The sequence below is a fragment of the Melanostigma gelatinosum genome (genome assembly GCF_949748355.1).
Source record: "Melanostigma gelatinosum genome assembly, chromosome: 11".
NCBI lineage: Eukaryota > Metazoa > Chordata > Actinopteri > Perciformes > Zoarcidae > Melanostigma > Melanostigma gelatinosum.
Genome location: NC_136644.1, coordinates 26265633 through 26283676, shown reverse-complemented (window position 1 = coordinate 26283676; position 18044 = coordinate 26265633). Strand labels below are relative to the sequence as shown.

Below are 18044 nucleotides of genomic sequence, written 5' to 3'. Positions count from 1 at the left end.
CCTCTCGACGACAGCTGCATATTGTTTTTTCTAACGTTCTCTCTTTGACAGGTGACCCCTGGAATAAGATTTCATCTTCCAGCAGGGTGAACAGCAGGAAGGGTGGCTATGACCTGCCTGACCCTAAACTCCATTAGTCATCCCAGGCCGATCCTCAGAACATGCTCCCACAGGCGCGCGGCGGGCCAGGCCAGAAGCATCGTCGCCCCAGCAACAGGAACGTGAGCGAACTGCAGAGCACACATAGCGACCGAGAAGCCGGGATGTCCGAGGATGACGTCGGCATCTGCGGTGGCTGGAGCGGAGCATGTGCCGGCGGGGGAGACGAAAAAATGTCGAGAGGGATGAGGGGAGCAGAGGATGCAAAGTGCTCTGGAGAGATGGTGAGGATTGTGTGCGTGGAGAGGGAAGCTTTGCGTGTCGGTGTGTAAGGCGGGAGGGATTTCTGCCTCTTTGTCTGTCTTCGTGCCTCGCTGACTCCGCCACCTGCCACCTTGTTTGCAAGTGTGTGCTCATGCATGTTCATGTCACTGCTGGTTTTACTGGATGAAGTCTCTGTGGTTCATTTTATTCATGCAAAAGTGGTGCAACAGGAAGAGGCTCCACACCGCCACCTCCCTCTGCACACTAGAGACCCAGAGCTTCGATGAGGTCGAGCCCTGCAGTACATGCATTTACTTTTTATTTACACCTTCAGACCAATCGGAGTACAAATGGGTCATGTGATCAGAATAAACCGACGACGTTCCTGAAATTGAAATTGTTTTACACGTACAGCACTTTTCGTAAATTGTTTTCGTGAACTGTTTTGCTTTAATTTTGTATTGTTTGTATTCTTTGGTTATTCTTCCTTCCAAGGGGACTGCAGATATACAGCTCTGGCTCAACAGTTGTGTTGTTCCAGGCCTCTGTTAAATTAAACGAATAAACTAAACTAAGGGCCTGATCCAGTGCCAGTCCTGTAGGTCCATATATCCAACTAAAGTCACCACAATGAGGAACAACGTCAATGGCAAAGAAAGCAAAACGCTTCACTCTCAGAGAAAACAATTAACAAAGTTGATCCAGGCTTCATCCAGCAGAGGAACCAGGAGACGGGAGGGAAGCAGAGGAACCAGGAGACGGGAAGGAAGCAGAGGAACCAGGAGACGGGAGGGAAGCAGAGGAACCAGGAGACGGGAAGGAAGCAGAGGAACCAGGAGACGGGAGGGAACCAGAGGAACCAGGAGACCAAAGGGAACCAGAGGAACCAGGAGACCAAAGGGAAGCAGAGGAACCAGGAGACTGGAAGGAAGCAGAGGAACCAGGAGACCTCAGTGGTCTGAAGGACAAATCTTTGGTCGTTGGAGAGGACCGGCGGGGAGTCTGAGGTCGCAGTGATGAGGGCCACATCACGTGACGGTCGCCCAGTTGTTCAACATTAATTCCCCCTCTTTTAAGAATTTTAGATTTATGATTAATTTTAGCGTGCTGTTTAACTGTTCAGATTTTACAATGCTGAACTTTTCCTCTTAGCTTTCTTTACACAGACTCATGTTTATTTTATGAGAGTACAAACAAATGTATACTCTTTTTGGAGTACTATCTTGGAGACCCATTGGAGTTTGGAGCCCGAGACTTCTTAACATATGTATTGGCTTTTTTCTTGCATATTTATTTTTTAATATTTTGAAACTAATAGATCCTTTCCCTCCCTATTAGACTGGACAATTAAGCTGCAACTCCGGCTCTCCTGGTCGAGCAGCACTCAGGTAGAAGCAGCGAGAGCAAATCACCGGCGGAGAGGCTAATCCTTGAAACTCCAGCAGAATCGGAGTGTTTTGCAGTGTTACACTCTCCTGCTCCTGGGTTCATTTGAGGCGGAATGGAATCTGTAAATTGGCTTGGCTGCTGAACACCCCGCCTGCCTCTCAGTGCTAAATGGGTCAGGGAGAGGACACATGCTGCACTGTATGAACACACACACACACACACACACACCAGATCACAGCTTGACACGTCTTCTCCAGTTGCTTTTCATGGAGAGGAGAGGCCAGATTGACATGACATGTAAACAGTAATTGTAGGGAAGAAGCAGAGACTCGCTGTGAAATCGAAAGTACTTGGAACAAATTTGGACAAACAAGATGGTTGAATGGTAGAATCTGTTTTAGTCCTTTTTCTCTTGTAATCTCCTTCCTTTCTCTTCACATCTTTCCATATTGATTTCTCTACGTTCTCTTTACTCACATCGTGTTCCACCCTTCTTTCCCGCCTCCCTGTTCACCCCCCATCTTCTTTATTTTTCAGCCGTACGATTTCTTCCCTTGTGTTATTCTTTCATTTTTCTGCATGCCTCTGTTTCTGTCACCCTCCACCTCGTTGTCTCCCCTCCGCGGCCCCCTCCCTCATTTCCACCACAGCCGCCGGAGAAATCTCCCGAGATCCACTCCCTCCATTTCCCAGCCGTCACTGGCGATCAGCCTCTGGAATCGCTCCAATCTACGGATCACACAGAAAGTCGCCGTGACCATCTGATAATGCAGACGAGGACGTACGGCTCCCATCTTCATTCCCCGTGCGTCTGAATCGAGCCTTGACATTCGTTAGTGGCCGTTAGTTGGCAGGCTGCTGCCTCTTGGTGGCTGCTGGCGGTACGCTCGGTGCCGTCAACAGCTGGAGTTTCGTGCTCTGTGGCGTTTTCATAATGGGAGGGAGAATTCTCCCGGCACCCCTCGCCATCTGTCTCGGGGACTTCTCCATTTCCCAAGTGAACCCTCCTTCCCCGATTCCACCTTCACCCCCGATCTGTTCCTCCTCTCTTTTCAACCTTCTCGTCGGTGTTGCTTTGATTCTCATCAATGATTAAAGCTGTGGTGGGCAGTATTGACCTGTAGGAGTACAAGTCATTCATTTTAAACAACAAATGAACAACTTTCCCCCTGGGGGTGAATAAAGCATGTATCTATCTAAACATCTCAACATCATCCCACATGTCATCCTGATTCATGTAACGGCAATTCTGTGAGGATTTGTATCCTGTTTCTTTTGCAAACCCGTGGCTCCATGAAAGCCTTTGAGATTTTGAGTATTGAGTATTGAGATTATACAGTACATGTTCAATCATGCAAAACAGTCTGTAATTCAAGATTATTGGTGATTATTCGCTGAACGTATTTCATAGAGATTGTATCAGTCGGACACAAAAAAGAGAAATGCCACCAAAGGAGCATGGGAGTAACATTATATTTCATAATCATTTCATTCTTAACACTCTGAACCTTTGCACATCCTCTAAAATATATCTTTGTGCATTCCAGCCATGATCTTTCATGTAAAACAGATATATTGTACATAGATTTTGTTTTATTCTATATGTTTGTTGTTGTTAATGCACCAAAAACACCAAAGCAAATTCCTTGTATGTGTAAAACGACGTGGGAATCTGATTACGCTGATTACAGTTGCCGCTTCATACGAAACCACAGATCAGAAACAGTCACCAGTCAACCAGACATTGACTTTCTTCAACCCATCCCCAACAACAGTCGTCCTCACAATAAGCCGAACATTGTCCAAAATGTAATTGCATGCTGTGGCATTAAGATTCCCCTTAATTGAAATTAAGGGTACAAACCCAATTAATGCAAAACAGCTGTAGACCAGCACGTGGACGAACCGGTCAATCGAGTCAATGAAGATAGAAATTTATGTAAATTTTACAGAATATGTACAAATTCATTTTATTTTTGTCAACAAATCAACTCAGTGAAAATCACTCGTGCTCCATTGTCTTCAGTGCGTCCGTCCCACAGAAGACATCCTCCAAACATTCAGTAGTAGAAATGCAAAACGTTTCATTTTCTATCGTTATCGTCAGTTTGTAAGAAGAGAAAACCCGTCTCCGTTCATCGTCAACATCCTGTTGATATTTTCTGGGTCCACGACTTCCCATCTGTTCTCTCCTGCAAGCAGGTACAGAAAACAGCGCTCAGTTCTTCCGAGGCTTCACTTCTTCTTTCTGTTTCTCCAGTTCTTCCGGCGACTGCGTCTCAAACTGTTCCACCAAATTAGATCCATCTGTTTCCTCCTCGTGTCGACACTACACAGGAAAGGCACTCCGTCCAGCAGGACTACCAGGCGTGTCCCACGTGTGAGTTCAAGGACACCAGCTGGTGAAAGGATACAGCATGCAGTGGACGGTCTTAAACCTGTAGAGGACAGAAGAGATCAGTAACAACTCAGAGTTTGACTTCACAACTTGACTTTTATATGTTAATATATTTGTTTGCATATTCCTCAAATACTGTACATGTCTACAAGGTTGGCTGGTTTTCAGTCTTTGGTCCAGAGTAAGACATAACTCCTCGTCTGTATGATGCACTGAGTCAATAATGTCCAGAATACCACGCAGTATGTTGTGGACATTCACTCTCCAGCGAGGAAGAATCCTCTCTGGAGAGTGTTTTGTCAACTTTCTGACCTTTATAGTCTTCCCCTCTAATAGGCCAAAAGGTCTAATTGGCAGAGAATACCTCATGATCTGACTGTTGGGATGTTAACACACATTCAAGCTGTGCCACACATGAAGTCTCACGGCCAGTACAACGAGTGAAGCCAAAGCATCCCCTGCTTTATGGTCTGTGTGACTCTAAATGGAACATAATGTACTAAATGAACATCATGCTGTATTGAAGAAGACTTTAAACTAGAGATTGAGACATAAACTCATGTTTACAATGTTTACTGAGGTAATAAATCAAGAGAGAAGTAGAGTCATTTTCTATAGACTTCTATACAACCAGAGGAGTCGCCCCCTGGTGGACACTAGAGAGAATGCAGCTTTAACACATGAAGCATCGGCTTCACTCTTAGAACCGGAGGTTGCCGTCTGGCAGTGACAGACAGACCTGGAGGGGTCGTCCTCCTTCGAAAAGCTTCCTTTCACCTCGATGCTGTTCATCTTGTTCTCAAACATCCCATAGCTCAGAGTCACCTGCAGCGGAGGAAACACACGCACAGACATGTAAGAAGAAGTGCATGGGTTTCTGTGTGTGTGTGTGTGTGTGTGTGTTGGGGGGGGGGGGCTACCTGGTGTGGGATGCTTCTGTGGCTGACGAGCAGCAGGTTCTCCAGGTGGGAGTGGAACAGCGGACAGTGGACCATGGAGATGCCCAGCCTCTTCTCCACGATGAAGCCCACCGTGCAGTCGTCAGGGAGACGGATCGTCGCCGACGTCTGCTCGAACCGGGAGCCGCTGAAACACACACACACGCACACACACACACACACACACACACACACACACACACACACACACACACGTTTGTAGATGCTGTGCCTTTGAACTATATTAGTTTTCTGAGACATTCTCCAAAAGAAAACCTACAAAAACTTTCAGCCTAAAAGGACAATGTTGCAGATTTTGCAGGTTTTGGCCCATTAACTACTTATTGCATGTACTTTACTGCTGACCTTCTGCAAAGAACGCTGTAAACTCTCAGATTGATTGGCCACCTTCGCGCCCCGGGCAGCCATTCGTCTCAGCTGGTTGAGAGCAGCATAAACACAAACTTGCAGAGACCTGAGACTTACTTTAGATTGGTGATTCATCACTGTGAACATTTACTCGGCTGGATTTGGTTTTTTTTGCTGCTGGCAAAAGAGAGTGTTTTGAAAATGTTGGTGCGTTCAAGTGTTTTCATGAAACTGTGACTTTGAGCGTTTGCCACTAAACAGCACACTTGCAAGAGGCCATCGGAATCACATTATGTATTGTATGATATCTATTTCTGTTTCATTTTTTAAGTCTCTCGAATCCCAAATGATGAGTCTCAGCTCATCCTTCTAATTTTGGGTTTCGTGGTCTTTCCACTTCCTGGTTCATGATGACGTGGATCGGATATCTACGAATCACCGCGCATTCATCTTTGTAGATACGAGCGCTGAGGAGGCTTTGAGAACAGCCTGTCCAAGTCTCCTCTGGGTTATTTTCACTGCCACTGAAGTTCTAATACATTTTGTGAAATGGTGAGTGAGCATTTAATGGAGCAATACGAGCAATAGCACTGAAATGAGAACTACAGGAATGTCTGCTTAAACCTGACATGAATGAGATTAAATAACCTTCCAAATGAGATGCAAACACTTGTTTTCATTGTGTGTCTCTGACTTCGACAAATCCAACGAGTCACTCGGTTCCTACGAAGACAATGTGCACATCTGCACGCGGCGCTTGAGTTACCTGGCCCATGGAGCCATCTTCTCCGCCAGCCGCCGGCTCAGGCAGAACCCTGCTCCTCCTGTGGCGAACCAGAACCGCACTTCCCTCTGAGTCACAAAGCACAACACACAGATGTTCAAATAAAGGCGTGGATACAGCCAATGGCAGGGGAATATATAGAGATATATATATATATATATATATATATATATATATATATATATATATATATATATATATATATATATATATATATATATATATATATATATATATATATATATTAGAATGTGTTTTCACAGGGTCTGGTGAAAGTAAACACTTTTTTTGGGGACGAGATTTTAAATGAGACATGTAGCGTAACATATCTTTTATGAAAAATCACAATTTTAAGCTTCGTTGTGTTGCTTTTTCTGACGGAAGCGTTCGTCGCACATGATGTGTTCAAGGACTGTCGGAAAGATGAAAACCTGACAAGAATGGTGATAAAATGTGCTTTTCGATCCAGCCCGCGGGTTTTGGGGTTGAGAGGGTTCAATTGAAGGCATTGTGTTGCCTCGTGAAAACCAGCAACACGCTATGTTGGCCAATCAAATACGAGCAAACGGTTTTCTGATCCGAAGAAAGGTTCAAGTTATAATTCTTCAACGCCCTTAAGGTGTCAATTCATTTCAGCAAATAGACGACAACTCTTCTACCGACTAGATGTGAGGCCTTCAAGTGTCCAGCTTATGCCGTTTCCTCTCTGCGTCTGTTCATCGTGACGTGAGTGTCTTTAGCTCTGACAAACAAACAAACAGTAACAGAGAAGAAGAAACCAGAAGGAGCGCTTCACTCGGAGTAATACTCTTTCTTCCCTCTCCTGTCGGGTTCTCTTCAGACTCGCATTGATCGTTCGCTCTTTTCCAAAACCACCTGATGTGAATTGCACGTCTGTATCTGCTGACTCGGGCTGATGCTGTTTGTTTGTTTGCTATAAATCGGTTTGGGAGTTCAGGGCCGGCTGTAATTACACAACGAATGAGTGGGTTGTGTTTGTTGTTGTTTTCTGCTCTGCGTATCTTCTGCCTTCCTTTACTCATCAGTGTTTATTTATTCAGTTTGTTACCACTCTACCTTTTCTGTTTCCCTTTTTTCCTGACATTTCCTTTCATTCTGATCTTTCCTTCCATCATTTCCTTTCCTTACCCTCTTTATTTTCCCATTTCCTGCCTCCATGTTTTCACTCCTCTGTCACATTTCCCATTCATCCTCCATTTCATTTCTTTCGTATCCTTTTTATTCCAGTGGATCTTTCTCTTCTGTTTCCTTCCTTCTTGTGTTAAAGGCCTTTCCTTTCCTTTCCTCCCTTTTCTATGTATTTCATTTTGGCTCTTAGGCTTTTGGTTATTTCTTTCCCTTCTCTCCTTCATTCTCTCATCCACCTCTCAGGCTCACAATAGTGACAGGAAATGGAAAAAGACACTTAGCGAGGAGTAAGAAAATGAATGGAGGAGGCAGAGAGGGAGCTTGACATTTGTTTTTTCTGTTTTCTCCATCACACATCCATCCCTGGTGAAGGATGGAGATGATGAAAAATACGAGGAGAGAAAAGGGAAAAGAGAGCAATGGGAAGAGAAGGAAGGGAGGGAAGAGAGAGAGAGGAAAAGAGAGAGGAAGCAAAGATAAATACAAATCTATTTCTCAGTGTAAATGGGCTCAATCAGAGTGGAGAATGTGACACGAGAGAGAGAGAGAGAGAGAGAGAGAGAGAGAGAGAGAGAGAGAGAGAGAGAGAGAGAGGATGGCATGCTATTCAGAGAATCAGGATGCACTTTTACTCAATGGGAGCATTAATTCTACTGTAAAGCACGACACACACACCTGTGAATAGCTGGAACGTGTATTCCAAAAACAACCTGTCGACCTCCTGCAGTTTGACAACCTCCTAACCCACAGGGAGTGTGTGTGTGTGTGTGTGTGTGTGTGTGTGTGTGTGTGTGTGTGTGTGTGTGTGTGTGTGTGTGTGTGTGTGTGCGTGTTTTACCACCAATCAATATCTCCAACGAGACACAAATCACTTATTGATCCACTTGAATCTGGAAATCCTTCCCATGTGAACAAAAGCCACGGTGCCTGTACTTCATCATCATCCTCCATCAATCCATCATCCATCATCCTCCATACATCCATCCATCCATACATCATCCTCCATCCATCATCCTCCATACATCCATCATCCATCCATCCATCATCCATCCATCCATCATCCTCCATACATCCATCCATCCATCCATACATCCATCCATCATCCTCCATACATCCATCCATCCATCCATACATCCATCCATCATCCTCCATCCATCCATCCATCTATCCGTCCATCCATCATCCTCCATACATCCATACATACATCCATCATCCTCCATACATCCATCCATCCATCCATCATCCTCCATCCATCCATCTATCCGTCCATCCATCATCCTCCATACATCCATCCATACATCCATCCATCATCCTCCATCCATCCATCCATCATCCTCCATCCATCCATCAATCCATCCATCCACCATCCTCCATACATCCATCCATCCATCCATACATCCATCCATCATCCTCCATCCATCCATCATCCTCCATCCATCCATCCATCAATCCATCCATCCATCATCCTCCATACATCCATCCATCCATCTATCCAGCCATCATCCTCCATACATCCATCCATCCATCCATACATCCATCCATCATCCTCCATCCATCCATCCATCATCCTCCATCCATCCATCCATCAATCCATCCATCCATCATCCTCCATACATCCATCCATCCATCTATCCATCCATCATCCTCCATACATCCATCCATCAATCCATCCATCCATCATCCTCCATACATCCATCCATCTATCCATCCATCATCCTCCATACATCCATCCATCAATCCATCCATCCATCATCCTCCATACATCCATCCATCCATCCATACATCCATCCATCATCCTCCATCCATCCATCATCCTCCATCCATCCATCATCCTCCATACATCCATCCATCCATCTATCCAGCCATCATCCTCCATACATCCATCCATCCATCCATACATCCATCCATCATCCTCCATCCATCCATCCATCATCCTCCATCCATCCATCCATCAATCCATCCATCCATCATCCTCCATACATCCATCCATCCATCTATCCATCCATCATCCTCCATCCATCCATCCATCAATCCATCCATCCATCATCCTCCATACATCCATCCATCCATCTATCCATCCATCATCCTCCATACATCCATCATCCTCCATACATCCATCCATCCATCCATCCATCATCCTCCATACATCCATCCATCCATCCATCCATCCATCCATCATCCTCCATCCATCCATCCATCATCCTCCATCCATCCATCCATCCATCCATCTATCCATCCATCATCCTCCATACATCCATCATCCTCCATACATCCATCCATCTATCCATCCATAATCCTCCATCCATCCATCCATCAATCCATCCATCCATCCATAATCCTCCATCCATCCATCCATCCATCCATCCATCCATCATCCTCCATCCATCCATCTATCCATCTATCCATCTATCCATCCATCCATCCATCCATCCACTGACAGCATCCTCTCCTCGTGTCCCGTCAGCGTTGATGAGCGTGACAGTAGAAAGTGTAAGTCTGGATTTGGACATTATGGATTTTGAATGGCAGTGGTTAACCTGGCTGGGCTGCTTTTCGGCACAAAACCAATAGAAGGAGACATCGGCTGTGTTTTTCATCGGCTTTGTTCATTAGTGTCCTCGTGGAGCCACACAGCATCAAAAACAAAAGAAAGGAAGCACGGATGGATAGAACAAGGAAGAACAAAAGAACAGAAACAAGAGAGATTTCCTTCTTTTCACAACGTGGGTCTGGTGTTTGTCATCTTGGCAACCGGTCAGTTCTGATAACACCTGCTTACCTTACAGAGACACAGGGTGTACCAACTATCTTGGGAGTTAAAAATGTCATTTAATTAAAGCTCAATTTGTTCAGTCCACTCAGATCCACTCCTGAGGAGTTTGGAGACGCCAGTCCAACTGTCTCCACCGGGGACGTCTCACATAGTCCCACCTGTCTCCACAGCGCCGCTTCAGCACTAAAGACCGGTCCGGCTTGTTTGTATTTCTTTAGAAGAAAAAATCACAATTGTCTCGGGCGGCGCAAAGCACAGGATGGAGCGTCGGTGCACTGAAGCTGTGCCGTGTTCTTCAACACGCCTACTTATTTCACCTGTTTCCTGCTCTATCCTACAACGCTTAGTTCTAGTTTAGTACTTTTGGGTGGATAGATTTTGTTGCACTGCAATGACAGGCGTTTGGAAATACTGTTAATAAACCTCTGCAAAGTGTCTACAGAGTCTATTTATTTCCACAGTGCAGCGTCAGAAAAGAAAGAAGAAAATGTGAAAAGAGAAGAACGGGAAGAAAGAATGCAAATAAACCTGCGAGCAAAGGATAGAAACAGTAGCAAGAGAAGTCCGTGTGAGGACCAGTGAGTGAACAACACAGCAGGTCTGTCGAGGCGGGAGAGGAGAAGTAAATAACCGGTGAACAGAAAGAAGAGCGAAGGAAGGGAGTCAAGATGGAAAAAGTGAGGTAAAGAATCTCGGGAGGCAGGAGAGCAAGTAAACATAAATCTGTTACGTTCAAGAAAGTAATGCATCTCAGAGGGGTCACCCTGCCTCGCGGAGTTATCGGTCCACATAAATTAAACTGGGTATTGGTTTCAGAGGAGTTTTAGTGTGATGTGGTAGCGAAGCTGTTTCAGAGGCTTTTCCAATCGTGGGGAACAAGCTCTGGGGAAACATTGAGGCATCTGGTATCCTTGTAAGCAGTAGGCCATTTGATAGTGAAATTACCAAAATGCTTGGCCTTTTTTTAAGCTGCCATCCCCTCCCTCTCCATCCCCGAGTAGCAGAGTGCGTGAACGGGCAGAGCATGTGACCACAACTAGCGAGCTGATGAGTCCGGTAAGCGTACCGTCGCATTGCCCTCCAGCAGTTCGTGAGCGGTGATGGGCTTGTCCAGGCTCGGTTTGCCCACGTAGATGTCGCCGTCCTGGGGGAAGGCCGAGAGGACGGAGAGGAGGGCCTCCGGGTTCACGTAGTTATCATCGTCCACGTGACAAAACCACCTGAGGAGCCGCAGAGGGAAGAACAGAAGAGATGCAGTTCAAATATATACAAGCTGAACAAACCCCTTCAAAGCCTGGCTGGTAATCGAGTCATGTGCAAGTTGAGCAAGGACTGAAAGAAAAAACATGATCGCTATGATCACAAGCTCGCTGGGCTCATCCACAAGCCTGTCTACATTGCATCCGAGGGCAAGTACGGTTCAAGTCCACAGTGGGTGGCGCAGCAGTGTGCTACCTCAGACCAAGTGACACTCAATCTTCCTCAAGGACCAAGAGATGAAGGCCAATTCTAAAATCATCACTGCGTCCTTTTTTCATCCCTTGAGCCTCGAGGATGGGGACACAATGGAGCATCAATGAGTGGCTGTGGGACTTCCAGAGGACGGTTAGCCCGCCCATGTTCCAGGGAACCGCACTCTGCACTCCATCAGACAGCACATGGGCACGTTTATGCCACGACAGTGGGATTTTGGAAGTTAAACCAATGTAATAAGTAAAAATGAATAAATCTTGGAACGCACATATAAATCAGTCAGTTATATCCTTAGACAGTGACCATTAGGTTGTTTAAAACCTCCTCCAGCTCCCCTGGAAATGGATTTATTGTTTGCTGAATATTGTGGATTTGTAAATTTCTTTTACCGGATTAAACAGCAACGTATGGGCAACACTATCATCTAAGTCACTTCTTACACACTCCAAACACAACTATACACTACAAACATAAGCATCTAGAAATCATGGGCAGAAATCATGATTTGCACTCTGATGCTAGCCGCTACCGAGCTAACCAATGCATTTAATAGCACTAGCATCCGTGGCCGAACGCGTACATTCCTCCGGTTTTGCTCTCCGTGAAACCTCTAGAAAGCTGTGAGTGGACAACGGTACCATGGCACTGCACGTCGCCGAAAAAAATCGTGGGTTTTTGGTCCAGTTTTATGAAAAATTTGTAAAATATCGTAGCAGATTATTCGTTTCAAATCTAGAACCATTGATGCTAACTGCATCCGGTTTACTTCAGAGCTGTTTCCAGAATAAGAGCGGTCAATCCAGCATGTTTTCTTTCCTTATTGTGTGGATTATTATGGAACTTCCGCCATCGAGGGAGCAGCGTCCGCGGCCTTTGGGTGACACATGATGAAGAGCTGAAGACTGGACATGATGTTCAAACCAAACGCACGTTTGGAGCAACAATCGGAGTCCAAAAGACAAAGCTGTCGGTACCAAACTGAAGTGCTGTCTTGTTCCCTCTGCCGTCCTCATGGCTGCCTGACAAGACGACAGGCGTCCTTCCCAAGCAAACAGCCTCACTTCCCCTTTTCAGTCCAAATAACAAAGTGGGTCCTGGAAGCAAACGGGAGCGCTCTTTCATTTACTCTGCCATCTTAATGACGAGACAGCAGTGGGAAGCTTCAGTCACACACCAAACACCAGCTGCTGAGTCTCATTGGATTTTCCAAAAATCAAGAGAAATATCAACACGGTCTTCAGTGTCCTGTGTGTCGGCCGAAAGCATAATGAGTTGAAACCACACTGCTTTTTCTGCTGACATGTCTTCGTGATTATGATTAACAATGACGATGATGAAGCTAACAATCTTCACCCTCCTTTTAGCTGTTTTTAGTCTCCACCATCTTCTGAGAACAACCTCTCTGCTAAATGAATGCTCCAGTATATTCACGAGTTAGTCGCTCGTCTTGTCTGTCGGGTGTTTGGTGTAAACTCTGTTTGTAAAGAGAGAGGAGGAGGCCTGAAGAAGCCACTTTGCATACAGAGCAAAGGTCAACGCAACGCTTACAGTCGCCTCAGATTTCCCCACGGAGATCATTAAAGTGTGTCATCTTCACTGGGATCTTTATATCCCGTGTGGGAACGGATGACAGACGGACCTCGTGTGTCTCACCTCTTGTCGGAGGCCATGAACCCGTCGTACTCGGCGGACATCTTGCAGGACAGAGCCTGCTGGCTGTGATCTGACTGGCAGCCCGTTACCACCACGTTGTAACCTGGACAAAGGTTTCTCACATGACTGTACTGTCAACAGTGACGATTATGTTGTGCGGTACATTTTCTGACCAAATTAATATAATTAGAATAAGTAAAAATGTTTTTTTTGTATTGCAAAAGATGATACAATCTGCTGACAAGGAGAGAGAGAGAGAGGAACTAGACTTAAAAACTGAACGAATACACAGCAAGCAGATCTAAATGTAGATTTGAGACTTGAAAAAGATTGGGATTGCTGCTCACCGTTTGACTGTAAGTCCTCGTCCTCCGCGTCTGTGAACATGAACGTCTGTACAAAAACACAAAAACAAAGAGAAAGAAAGCGGTTTCAATACATCGGCTTTGATCATATCACAGCACCTTCATTCAGGAGTCCACACACACACACACACACACACACACACACACACACACACACACACACACACACACACACACGTTTATGATCCAGAGTGGTCTGGGGAGAACTATATGGCAGATTTAATTGAGTCTTTGGCAGATATACGACTCAAATAAGTCTCAAAAAACACTCTCACAGCCTGTTCACGGATGGACAGACAGACAGACAGACAGACAGACAGACAGACAGACAGACAGACAGACAGACAGATAGATAGATAGATGGAACAACACTGATCTCTGGTGGTGTACGACTGTAAAACCACTCAGCTCTCTGGCAGCAGATTACATTTGTTTGTACCAGGAACTCTTCTTTAATCTAATCTAGTTTGCATCGTCACACAGACCATAAAGCAGGGGATGCTTTAGGGCGGGGCTACACAGTGATTGACAGGTCGCTACAGCTGCCAGAACCGTATCTGACCTCTCTACGTCACTCCTCCGCATTCCAAATATGGTAGCTTCAGTTTATCGGCGTCAAAAGACAAGAACATGGAAGACATCCGTAATTAAAGATGGATACGGCGAAATCAACGAACTTCCAGGCTTCAAAACATCCGTCCACAAACCAATCGGTGAGATCCCGATGAAGACGTCCACTTCTTACCTACAGCCTGCGTTTACGACCAAACACCTGCAAAATGAATCTCATCGGCCTCAGCTGCACTTTTTGTTTTGTGCTAACGCATGCTAACACGACAAAGCTAAGCTGGTGAATGTGGTAAACATCATACTCGTACAGAGGCCCCGGATCATGTTGGGGACCGAACCGTTGGGGATCGTTTCTGTCGCAGCGCTGCTGTTTCCGGTGCTAACCAGATCAGCTGGTTAGCAACAGTAGCTGCCGAGCTGGTTAGAAACGACTTTTCACACGAATACCGACAAAACCCTGTGAAGTGTGTGTGTGATAGTGTGTGTGTGTGTGGGTGTGAATGCGGGTGTAATCTGCCTCTCCACTTCCTGTTCTATGGCCCGCTTCCGTTTCAGTATTGTTAACAGGGTCGCAACACGGCGGCTGCTTCCCCTCGGTCCAGACAAGCTGCCTGCACAGCTTCCTGTTTCTGTGTGTGTGTGCTGTTTCTCAACTTGCATCTTTGTGTGCGCATGTATATTCATACTGTATATATATACACTGTATATATATATATATATATATGCGCATATGAATACAAAAAGACAACACAATACATACAGTGTTGTTTATATTACACGATGAAAACAATGTTGTGTTTTTGCAGTTGGAGAGAGGAATTCAGCGTTTGCATCTTCCTCTTTCACTCTCAAGCATCGCGTCTCTTGTTTAAATCAGCTTCTCTGAAAAGTGTCTTTCTGCACATAAAACGAGAAGCTGCGAGATGAACGTTTCCTCTCACTGTTCACGGGTTTCACTCCATGCTGTTTTCTGAAAAAAGGGAAATGAAATTGGAAAACCTCTGTTTGTTAGACGGTGGACTATCTTTGTATCTTTGAGGTAGTTTTGTGTTTTATTTGTCCCTTTGTGCTTCTTTGTGTCTCTTTGTTTCGTTGAGGTCGTTTTGTGTCTCTTCCTGTTCGGTACGTGTCTCTTGGGGGACATTTAGCAGGTGAAGATTAGACTCTGCATTTAAAACAATGTTCATGTTTTAGGACCTTTGACATTCAACAAGAACTAAACTGAAAGAGACGATGGGGAGAAAAATGGGTCACTGCACACAATATCAGAACTGGCAGAATAACAGAAAGGATTACTAGCAGGTTTGTTGTTTTGTGTCTGAGCCACTTTTTAACACAAACCATGACTAACCTCACCTTCACTGGAGCCCTTACACCAAACGAATCCCTTTAAAAGTTGTTTTAGTTTGAAGAGTTCATCCACATCCCTGCTAACCAGTTGAAGTCGGACTAGCAGGTTTCAAAAGGCTGCAGAACGCAAATAGAGCCTGTTTCTAGTGTAGGAAATCAGATGATATGGTTTTGACAATCTTCATATTCGTTACCAGCAGGAAGGAAGTGAACGTTTTCATTCCATCAAGAGGTCTAGCACGTGTCTTCTTAACGAATGATGGGTCAGATATTTCCTTATTTAAGGAAATCAATGTAAAATAAAAACGAATTCACGAGTTCCATCTTAAATCTCTCAAATGGTGACATGTTTAAGCTCTAAAAATGAACTAGAACGTTTGCTGTAAGACATGTGAACATGTGGTGCAGGTGGCCCAGCAGAAAAGACTCTCCAGAGCAGCCCAAGCGCAGACACAACACACACTTACGTGCGCCTTGGTTCTGGAGATCCACGTCTCCAACAGGAGCGCAAGACGCGTCTGGTGGAACCTCCCGGTGGTCTTCACAGCGACGTAGATGTCCTCCAGCTTCAATTTCGGCTGGGTGACATGTGCTGCGGCCCCTTCAGCGGCCGGGTGTCCCCCGATCCCCCCGCTGCTGCTGTCGGTAGCCGGGTTCCGCGCGTCCCCCTTGGCCGGGGATGGAGCCTGCTGGATGGAGCGGTGAAGCGCGCCGGACGACGGATGGTGAGCCGCGCTCAGTTTGGGAAGGCTGCTTGTGCGTAATTGAAAATCCAGATAGAGAATGATGGAGAAGGTGAAGATCAAGACGGGCAACTTCCGACGTATCGATCTCTTCTGCATGGTAGCAAATAAATTATTTAGATTCCATAGAAATCATGTTGTTGGTCGCCTCCTGGTTCATTCTTCTTCTTGTTTCGCGACGGCTCCTCATCACCTCCATCACTTCCTCCTTTACAACGTAATCATCGCTGTTCCTCATAAATCAACTCTTTATTTGAATGGCCTGTTATCATCAGAATAATCTAATAATTGCAATAACTTTTTTTAGTATTCCTCCTGTTTTAAAGAGGCTGAAGCTGCATGACGGGAATGATTTCCTCTCATTTTCTGCGTAAAAGCCGCTGTCACTCGGATATATTTGACTTTGTCACAGTCTCTGCCCACCAGTGTCACCAGTGTCAAGCCACGCGGAACCAAACGGTGGGACTTCCTGTCATGGATTTCAAAATAAACCACGACAGTGAGAATTTATAGCGTACTTCCGGTTATAATCTGCACCTTTATTTGAGAAGTTAAACGTGCTTATGAAGCGAGAAGTAAAGAGTCGTCTGAAGAAGCTATTTGTTGTTTTTCTTTTGCATCTCTACGAAGACTTGTTGTGTCTCATTCTAGTCATCTCGTGTCCCTTTGTGGTCATTTTGCATCTCTTCCTGATCGGTTGGTGTCTCTTCCGGTGACATTTTGCGGGTGATGGTCCAGGTTGGCCCCTGACCCTATGGCCATTTCACCCGCTGTCCTCATCACAGATCTGCAAAGATAAACACTGCATGACCCCGTTGCTGCTGCAGCCGCTAAGTCGCCATGATTGTTTGAATGTCTGCATATATCTAATCTGATCCCAACGCTTCAGACTAAATCTTTACCATCAAACGTAGTTGAACGAGCTATTCGGACACAATGTCGCTTCATCAATGTTTGCTCAAAGTAGAAGTGCAGAAACGCTCAGACGATGCTTCAGATCTCCGTCCGTGTTAACCCAGCTGGTTGACTCCTTAAAGCGCTGCAGGTCTCTAAGCTGCTCCAATAGTGTATCCATTGTTGGCCGTGCTTCCGTCTCTGGAGACCGTCACCAAAAGAGAGAAAGAGCTTGATACAATTAATTCACCTCAGACCCTCATCGCCACCTTTGTTTATTTGTCCTTTCTCAGCGTTCTCGCCTTACATCCATCCCTCCATCCCTCCCCTCCCCTGTCTAGAGCTCTCCCTCTCTCCTTCCTCCACCGACCAGCTGCTTCCCTCCTCTTCTCCACCCTCTCCACTACTACCTGGCCCTGGGAGGACCACCTCCCCCCTGCCCCCGCCCATCCTGGTCCCGTGGGTAAACCAAAGAGGCCCGGGGCACACCCTGGCAAGGAAAAAACCCAGGATCGCCTTACGGCCTGGCTGAAAAGGGCTCTTTCTAAAACAGTGAGTACGTCGCAGCGCCACTTTGAACAAAGAGGGCCAGAGGAGTCGAGGGACCGGACCCCTCTGGGGGGACCAGGCTGCTTTTGTCTGTCCGCCTGCTCTGAGCTTTGCGTGAGACCGAGACTTGGACTGCACTCAAGAACTGGGATTGGACAAACATGACGGATACACAAGTGAGGAAGTCATGAGATCAGGCTGCAGGAGGTTTTACTGCATTTGTAGCACTAATAAGCTAAACAGAACCTTTTAAAGACAGTATAGGTACATGGAAATAAGTCTGT

At 45.7% G+C, this 18044-nt stretch overlaps 1 protein-coding gene across 2 annotated transcripts; it reads right to left on the bottom strand.

Moving 5' to 3' along the window:
• Nucleotides 1-3586: 3586 nt before the first annotated feature.
• On the bottom strand, nt 3587-16661 carry mfng (MFNG O-fucosylpeptide 3-beta-N-acetylglucosaminyltransferase). Of its 2 annotated transcripts, none has more exons than XM_079278043.1 (8): nt 16042-16661; nt 13637-13682; nt 13290-13392; nt 11230-11383; nt 6224-6309; nt 5071-5236; nt 4890-4975; nt 3587-4190 (listed from the first exon to the last, which is right to left on the bottom strand). In XM_079278043.1, the coding sequence occupies exons 1-8, from the start codon at nt 16414-16416 to the stop codon at nt 4139-4141; spliced, it is 1068 nt and encodes a 355-aa protein (XP_079134169.1). In that variant the 5' UTR covers nt 16417-16661; the 3' UTR covers nt 3587-4138. The 2 variants fall into 2 exon arrangements, with proteins under 2 accessions (XP_079134169.1, XP_079134170.1); XM_079278044.1 differs by having other exon boundaries at nt 4928-4975.
• Between the last annotated feature and the right edge of the window lie 1383 nt (nt 16662-18044).

Excerpts from the sequence above, each read along its gene's own strand:
- mfng (XM_079278043.1), bottom strand. The coding sequence starts at position 16,416 with ATGCAGAAGAGATCGATACGTCGGAAGTTGCCCGTCTTGATCTTCACC. Across the intron at positions 11,384-13,289 it reads TTCATGGCCTCCGACAAGAG|GTGGTTTTGTCACGTGGACG; the intron begins GTGAGACACACG and ends GCGGCTCCTCAG. Across the intron at positions 4,976-5,070 it reads ACAGAAGCATCCCACACCAG|GTGACTCTGAGCTATGGGAT; the intron begins GTAGCCCCCCCC and ends CCTCCGCTGCAG.